At 43.3% G+C, this 8,546-nt stretch overlaps 1 protein-coding gene across 1 annotated transcript; it reads right to left on the bottom strand.

Annotated features, from left to right (window-relative positions):
• Window positions 1–683: 683 nt before the first annotated feature.
• Window positions 684–8,122, bottom strand: preb (prolactin regulatory element binding). The gene is made up of 11 exons (XM_041045171.1): window positions 7,965–8,122; window positions 7,696–7,835; window positions 5,826–6,016; window positions 5,130–5,331; window positions 4,452–4,702; window positions 3,196–3,276; window positions 2,972–3,099; window positions 2,706–2,879; window positions 2,101–2,173; window positions 1,850–2,009; window positions 684–1,746 (listed from the first exon to the last, which is right to left on the bottom strand). The coding sequence occupies exons 3-11, from the start codon at window positions 5,958–5,960 to the stop codon at window positions 1,652–1,654; spliced, it is 1,299 nt and encodes a 432-aa protein (XP_040901105.1). The 5' UTR covers window positions 5,961–6,016; window positions 7,696–7,835; window positions 7,965–8,122; the 3' UTR covers window positions 684–1,651.
• Between the last annotated feature and the right edge of the window lie 424 nt (window positions 8,123–8,546).

The raw sequence follows: 8,546 nt of genomic DNA, 5'->3' as shown, positions 1-8,546 counted from the left end.
TCAGAAACACCTGTTAGTGAATATCAGAGAAGGATAGGAGGCCTATGGGAAGGGGCTGGAGCAGAGGCTGTGGCAGAATGACACCAAGGAGGTCTGGAGAGGCATGAGGACCATCACTGGCTACAAGCCCAGCAGTCAGACAGTAGATGGAAACATCGACAGAGCAAACGAGCTGAACCGTTTTTTTCCAGCAGTGACCCACTGACCAGGTGAGGAGGATGCTAGGTGGACTCTGCTGCTGGTAAAGGCTGGTGGTCCTGACGGCATCAGCCCAAGGGTACTCCTCCTGAAAACCCTGGGAAATGAGTGGAGGAGCAGGATGACAATTCATCCACAGGACACGAGGGGTCGCCCCAAAATCTCCCTCAGACGTTGAGCTGAGGTGAGATGTAATGAGTATTAAAGTCACAGCATATGATTCACATCATTTCATGAAAAATAAGAAGAAAAATCTTCCACCTGCCTCTCAGGGCCTGAGTAGTTTGCTGTCTCTGATGACTTATGTGAATATGTTATTTGCAGCAGAGTTCTGCTGTTTGACTTAACTATATTGTGAATTTCCCCTAGGGGATGAATAAAGTATCTATCTATTCCCATTCCCATAACTATTCTACCATCACCAGAGGGTTTGTGAGAGATCATGAAGCATAAAGATGCCAAGTGTTATTTTGTTGTTTTTTTAAAGCGCCCTTTCTTATTAATATTTTATTTCTTCCATCATTTAACCAAGGTAGTTACAATATAGGGATGATGTTATAAATTCATTCACATTGTTGAACATCTGCTGAGCAGCATATTTCCAGTCAGAACGTTGTCAAATTGTAATGATGTTGAATTACAGATGGCAATGTCTTCCTAAAAGAAGGGAATCCCCAGCTTGGGTTAAAAATAACATTTCCATGAAGTTTACAGACTCTTTGCCTCCCTCCCCATATCTTTTTTTGAAATATCTGATGATTTTCCATTTGTAGAGGACGTTGTAACTTTGTGTAGAATTCTTGGACAACCCTGAATACTGGCACAGTATATTAACATAAGTCTGAACATGTAGCTGTGTGTTCAAAAATCCACTGCACTGAGACAAACAGATCTTTTCACATGCTTAACATTTCATCTCCTGGCAGCCTTTCACCCCAGGACGATCAATGCTCTGGTCTCTGCTACCCACTAGTGGATAAAAACAGAAAAACACATAGAAAGCAAGCACAGCAGATATTCAAAGAGAATGGCTAATTCACAGTGTCTGTCTGTAAAGAAAAACTACATCAGACACATTATGTGCCAATCATTTCTATATTTTTACACTGTTCCTTAAATATGTCAATAAAAAGATCCCACCCTTTAAACATTCTTCGCATGAGTCCTTCAACATGAATCCAAAAAAGAAAAAGATTAAAGAACAATTGATAGAAATCAAAGTAAAATCCCACAGTATGTCCTGGTTTGATTCCACTGGGTTTACAGGTCTGAGAGGAACAACCCTGAGTAAGAGCTGGGGCGCTGGGGCGGGGGCAACGTCAGGGCACCGTAAAAGCTGTTCAGAGTCGGCACTGCAGCTGGGAGAACCTTCACAGGCTCAGCTGGGAGCTGTAGCACACTGCCAAAATAAGCCACATGAAGATGTGTCCCTGCTCCATCAACCGTGCATGATTTAAATAAATCCTGGAAAGAGGTACTGTAGGAGGAGGACAAGTCCCACTACTATGAGGCCACAGAAGAACAGCACCAGCCAGACAGGAAAGGACCCTGGAGGAAACGCAAACCAAAGGGACAACATGAGATGAGAGGGTCTGAGGCTCCGACACGTCCTCTTAGTGTGTTCACCGGATGATGATGGTGCGGGACTTACTGCGGTTGGGGACAGCATGCATTTGACAGCGGCTGTCCACAGCTACACTCAACATGGCGGTTTCATTATTCCCCTTGATGTTTTTGCCTTTCAGCACATCAGGCAGGAAGGCCAGGTCTGTCACCACAATGCCATGGGACTCCTTTACGTAATACAGCTTCTACGCACACAGGGAGCGAAGAGCAAGTTAGCGTCATAAAGCAGGGGAGCTAGCTTGGATAGTTTGAAGTGTGTGTCTACACTGTCTTTACCTGCAGGGAGAAAGCGATGTAGATAGCTACTGATCCTGTTACAGTTCCAAGGCCCAGAAATGTTCCAGAGTCACTGTCAAAGACAAGGGAACATCTTCATTTTCCTAAATCTTGAGACACCTCACATGTGAGCTCGTCAGACATTTTCCCAGCTCCTTACTGTGCACTAATGTACTTTATGTACTTAGGCACCAGGAACCCCTCTGGCTATGAGCAGACATACAGAAACCTCCCAGTATGATGCAATTATTGATCACACAAAGGAAACCTTAGAACACACACACACACACGCACCTCCACTGCTCTAGTGAATATTTGGGTCAACAGAACTGTGCGTGTGGGACTGAATCAACATAAACTACAGTGTGTGTGTTATTGGTGATGAAGGAACATCTCACCCAGAGTAAAAGTGTAGCTCATTAACTGTTTTTGAACACCAATGGAGCTCTGTGATTGGCTGTCAGTCTCAAGACGACAGGTGTTATGTAAAATGAGATTCTGGCAGAATGATCCTTCTCCATTAGAGCTTCTTGGCCTGATTATGACCTAAGGTGAGTCTCTCAGCAGCCATGGTTTACATATTTTAATATGAACCTATCAGTCACCTGACAGCCAGACTGGAGATGACCTCAGTGCCACAGGGAGCCGTCAGCATGGGCAGGAAGCTCTTGCCGTCCCACTTGGTGAGGTAGCAAGGAGGAGGTCTCCTGTCTCTTTTATGGGGAATCTGGACTGTGTAAAGCCTCAGGGCCTCTTTTTGGTCCTCTACCTTTCCAAACCTAAAAAAAACCAACATGAAAATAAGACCATGTATAGTCAGTGTAACATCGTCCACATGGATAAGATGAGGTGAATAGGTGGAAGAGGAAACCTGCAGGCCATGTATCGATAAGTCTTCTCAGCCATCTGAGGCAGGGTTTCATGCCATTTCAGACCCATAGCCAACTGGTTTCCACTCCATACACTGCAGGCAAAGTCTCGGCCAACAGTCACCAGGTGCTGTATGAGAACACAACATATTGATCATCACTAATGAATCAGTGCACTGTACGTGTCACGTTACATATCCAAACCAAAAAGGTGTCACTGCTTCACCTTGTTTCCTGGACTCATATCCAAGTCTTCAATCTCCCCTTCATGTGCTTTGAAGTCAAACTTCTTCTTCAGGGACGGAAACTGAAAAGAGTGACAAACAATCCATCAAGGTCAAAACATCAATGCATGTGTTATATTACATACACCTGCTTATTAAAGTGAAACAACAACATTAAAAACACATTAGAATGATAAAGATACAGTATAAAGACACATCCTTGTATTTTCTCCCATCCATTCTTTGGGTTATAACATTTTATTCACCAGTTACACGACAAACAACACAGTCCAACAAATCTGAACAAAGTCCTCTTTACCTCAGTTGTTAACGTGCCCAGATTCTCCAGAATAGTTTAGTCAGTTCCACTGTAGCATGTGAGGCAGTTTGCAGAAGCTAATGGGGATTTACAAAGTTTTTGTAATATATATATATATATATATATATAATCTACCTTCACTTTCACTTCCTAATAAGTGGCTTGGTATAAAGTGGACTTGTTTAAACTAAAGCTGATATGATCACCCTGTCCACATCAGTGTAAAACTGTCTAGTCTAACACAGTCATCATTTGCCCAGAACACAGCAGTTAGGTTCCCTTTTTGCACGACTGTTGGTGGTAGACATTGCACTTCTCACGTGTAGTCATCGTAATGAAAAATAAAACACACACGACTGAGATAAGAAGAAAATCCCAGGTTTCTACAATCCAAAAGAAAGGCCAAACGTATACAGTTGATGGCTGAGTGGCGTGAAAATGGCCATAAGCAGACAGCCATCCAGAGGCCCAACCACTTCAACTCTCACCTTGAAATGAGCTACAGAAGCAAAGATGATGTGCCACTATAAACTAAACAACTGAAAAAAGTCAGAATTTTTACATCTGAAAAGCTATAAGCAGCTGATTTGTCTTGGAAAATTATTTCAACTATTAGTTAATAATCACAAAGTGTTACTAATGGATTTATCACCTTATCATATTAGCACTAGCTAGGGCTTTGGTGGGGGTTAAATCAGTCTAATGAATGTTGCACCATAAAACTGAAGGGCAGGTGATAATAAAGGGCATTTCCATCAGCTGGCTCACACGCCAACATCCACTTTACATCCAAATTCACGTCCCAAAGCATCAGTCCTCACCCTCCAAATGAATGGGACTAAAACAGGACATGCTCCACAGCCCGAACGCACCCCTCAGACAAGGAGGGTGTGGAAATAAATACTCTTAAACTGAAAAGTACAACTAGACAGTGTTTACCTCCCAGACTCGGATGTGTCCATCTGTGCCTCCTGTGAGCAGAAGGCTCAGGTCAGGACTGAACCTGACCACCTTCTGGAGTGGGTCCTGAGGGTTCAGGTCTGAATGCACTTCAGCCAAACCAGTCACAGAGATGTGAGACGTCTCATCTTTCATATCTGATGTATCTCCAGAGGCTGCAGCTCCATCCTGTTCACTTTTGTCTCCTTTCCCAGCTCGTCGCCTGGCACTGCCCTGCTGCACACTGTTCCCTACAGCACAGACAACACACGACTTTAGTAGATGAAAAAGAAGCCTAGATGGGAAACATGGGGGGGGGGGGGGGGGGGACATGAATAAAGATGATATGCTTTGAATCTGTTGTACAGCCAATTGAGGCTCTTAAGGCCTCATATAGCCACATAGATCTGAAGTTTTTCGATGGTGCGACCACCACAGCTGCAACCCTTCTGGCCCTCCGGTACCCATGTGCTGCTGCAGCAGACCTCTGCAATGCAGACTTCCCCTGGGATGCCCATTTAAAAAATATAATTAACATTATTAATGCTAAATAAATGAGGATGCACACATGCTTGCAATCAACAAATGAGTCAGTCAAATATGAAAAAGTGAAATATATGCAGCATATTTTTTTTCCTGACAGCAGGTAATATGTCAGACTGTAGCAGTAAGCCTCACCAGTTTTAGCACCAGCTTTGCCGCCACCTTCTGCCTGTGTGCAGAGTTGAAACTTCATCAGACAGCAGGTCCCGTCCTGTCCAGCAGCAATTACGCCATCACCTACAGCCATGTTCATGGTGGCACGTGTGTCAGTATCATGAGAGTGAAGGAGGCTGGCACTGTACTGGTGTTCTCCAACCAGCTGTAGATCCAGGAAGTGCTGAAACACACAGGCATGAGTCTGCTACTGCTGCAACTGGTTTACGCACTCACAGTGTCTGGGATCCAGATTTCCATTCATGCATGCAGACTGAACATGCTCTAGTGTTGACACTGCAAGATGGCTACCTTCTGCAATAAACACACAGTATGTAATTGTATTACATCCTATTTTTCTGTATTCTATGGTGGCCCTGAAAGGTCAACACACTACAGCCCAAAAAGAACACATGTAAAAATGCAAGCTAAGAGAGTGAAGACAACTAAACACAGGAACACACACTGCAAGAACAGAAAACACAAGCAAAGACATGCAATGCAACCAAACTCACACAACACAACCACATACATAATGTGTTGTCAAATGGTTAAAGTTGTTTTCTTCATGTTCTTGTGTTTTGTTTGTGTTTTTTTTAAGCTGAAGTGAGTTGCAGAGCTATCATGGCCACAACAACAACATTTTAATAACTAAAACACTCCATCCTCAGTACTTACCACAGCATTCTTTATGCCTGTCTTGGAGGCCCCTCCTCCTCCTGCTGTGATCACCAGGCCTGTTTTAGGGTCCACTTTAATGGAGTATAAAGGAAAGGGGGCTCTGTACAGGTCTGGGACCCTCCTCTTCCCCATTGTTGATGTGCAGGTCACTCACACTACTTCATAAAGCTCCTTGTATTCAACCCCACCTGTGGGAAAACAGAGAGTGTTGGTTTATCTGTGACATCTTCTATGTGCTGGGTGTGCAGGGAGGTAGCTTCTCACCTCCAACAGACCTGTTTAGGTGTGTCCCTAACACACACGAACATGTTTACACAGCTATCCACCTGGGTTGACAGCACCACGTAAGATGGATTCAGACTGGGGGCTTTCAGCAGACAGCAGCTTGCTGATGATCATATCCTGTGACTGGATTCCTGTCTCTTTAAACTACTCTACAAACCAATAACATGAATGCAATGAATGCAAGGTCCTAACACTATTTTAATACATTTTTCATATCCGGCATCCAGCCAATCGTAGCTAAAGGAAGCATGATGATGGTACCTGTACAAAGGAATCAGTGATGCTGAGTTTATAGTATATCAGCTACTCTGAAAATCTAATTTGGTTAAAAAAAAAATCATGCAAATATCAAACATTCTGTGTTTCCAGCATGTCCAATGTGACCATCTGCTGCTTTTTTCTGTTCTCTGCTTTTCTTTTCTTTTCATTGACCAGCTGATTAAGCAGATTAATGGACAATGAAAATAAATAACCATGAATTACAGACCTAGTGTAGTGTAATATAAATAATAACATAACACACATATGAGTTGTACCTTACTAGTATTTGTTGTGAAGTTGGTATGTATGTTTACCCTTTAGTAAGTTGTTGTCCCAGCAGTGGCCTGCTATGACAAACTGGAGCTGGGGCGGACATTCTCTGGAGTCAGATGATGATTTATTACCTAATATGTCTAATGTCTAATGTAAACACATAACAAAGACACATTATTTTGTGTATTTAGGGGTGCCTTCAATTTATTTGTTGGTTATTTGAGCTGTCAATGCTGTCTGGTGGCCAAACTATATGAAGGTTCAGGCTTAAACTTGGCATTTCTGTCCTTCAATTTTGTGTTACATATTGGCTGACATACACACTTAGGAACACCTGTACACTTGCTTCAGCCAATCATGTAGCAGCAGTGCCATTCGTGGAGCTTCAGATAATGTTCACATCAAACATCAGGATGAAAAAATGTGATCTCAGTGACTCTGATTGTTGGTTTGAGTGTTTGTGAAACTGCTGATCTGCTGGGATTTTCACACACAAAACAGTCTCCAGAGTTAAAGTCAAAATGGAGCCAAATACAAAAAGCATCCAGTGAAGCAGCAGATCTGAGAACAGAGACACCTTGTTGATGGGAGAGGTCAGAGGTCAGACTGGTTGGAGCTGACAGAAAGGCTACACTAACTCAGATAACCACTCTTTACAACTGTGCTGAGCAGAGAAGCATCTCAGAATGACCAACACGTCCAACTTTGAGAAAGATGGACTACAACAGCAGAGACCGTGTCAGGTCTGAGGCTGCAGTGGACACTGGATCACCAAAACTGGACAGATGGGAACCTCTAGGACCGTCTCCCATGCAGTGGATGAGACAGTCTCAAACTGGCCAACAGAACCTTCATGAAGATGAGGCTGTTGTTTTGTAATGTTGTGTAATGTTTGTGTAAAGTGCTGGGGGAGTGACAGACAACAGTATATAAGAAATATTTCAGCATGAGGTTACAAAGGCTCTGAGCCCATCTCACGGCTGAAATGATACGTGTGATTGTGATTTGATGAGCTGTTGTGGGTTTTCACAGTTCAACCAGCACAGACCGTGAGACTGACGGCTGGGTCAGTGTCTTCTGGACGTCCGGGCGATGAGTGAACCAGATTGTCCAGTTTTTCTTCTTTCTTCTCTTCCACCACCACAACCACCACGGGCTACACAGGAATAAAAACTTCTCTGTTGTCAGCTGAAATGTGAGAAAACGTCCGCGTTAAACTGAAACCGTTAAGTGCAGCTGATATGTTTTGCTAGCTGCAATAGCTACAGCCTGCTAGCCTGTTAGCCCTTGCCGGCGATTTCATGAGAAGTCCCCTACCTGTACAGCTGCTCCGGTTAGTCTTGCGTTGCTGTTTAATCAGATAGCTAAGTCTAGTGTTAGATGTTTTCGTAGTGAGCTGTCAATGACAAAGGCTTATGATGATCAGGAAGAGCTGAAAGCTGTCGAATAAACACAACCGACAACCACTTCCCTACCTACACGTCAGCAGCGTAGCGTAGCGTGCCCTACGTTCTGACGTCACTGCAGGGACGTGGCTTGTTACCAACAGAGACAGCCGAGCTAGTATTTTTTTTTCATTCACCTTGTGTGTGTGTGTGTGTGTGTGTGTGTGTGTTGATGTGTTTTCTTCTTCTTCTTTGCTTCTTTTTTCTGTCTTTCTGAAAACTTTTTGGCAAAGTTTACAATGGTACTCTGTGCTGGGCTGAATTACACACTGATTGTTACTAATACTGTCATCTAATGCCATCTGTATACAGTCATACTACAGTAACAGCTATCTGTAATGTATCCACAGTTTCTAATTTTACCCATCTGGATTCTTACAATTGTGACTTTTGGAGCTGCATTTACCACTTAAAGAACTACTGTATGAAAATGAAGAGCAGAGATCACAGTGGA

The sequence above is a fragment of the Toxotes jaculatrix genome, chromosome 8 (genome assembly GCF_017976425.1).
Source record: "Toxotes jaculatrix isolate fToxJac2 chromosome 8, fToxJac2.pri, whole genome shotgun sequence".
NCBI classification, from domain to species: domain Eukaryota; kingdom Metazoa; phylum Chordata; class Actinopteri; family Toxotidae; genus Toxotes; species Toxotes jaculatrix.
The sequence above is the reverse complement of the archived record's forward strand: the minus strand, read 5'-3'. Positions and strand labels throughout refer to the sequence as shown.

Bases quoted from the DNA above. Each gene is read 5' to 3' on its own strand.
- preb (XM_041045171.1), bottom strand. From the start codon at position 5,960: ATGGGGAAGAGGAGGGTCCCAGACCTGTACAGAGCCCCCTTTCCTTTA. The intron at 3,100-3,195 runs GTGAAGCAGTGA...GTTCTCATACAG, and splicing joins ATATGAGTCCAGGAAACAAG to CACCTGGTGACTGTTGGCCG. The intron at 1,747-1,849 runs GTAAGTCCCGCA...CGTTTCCTCCAG, and splicing joins GCATGCTGTCCCCAACCGCA to GGTCCTTTCCTGTCTGGCTG.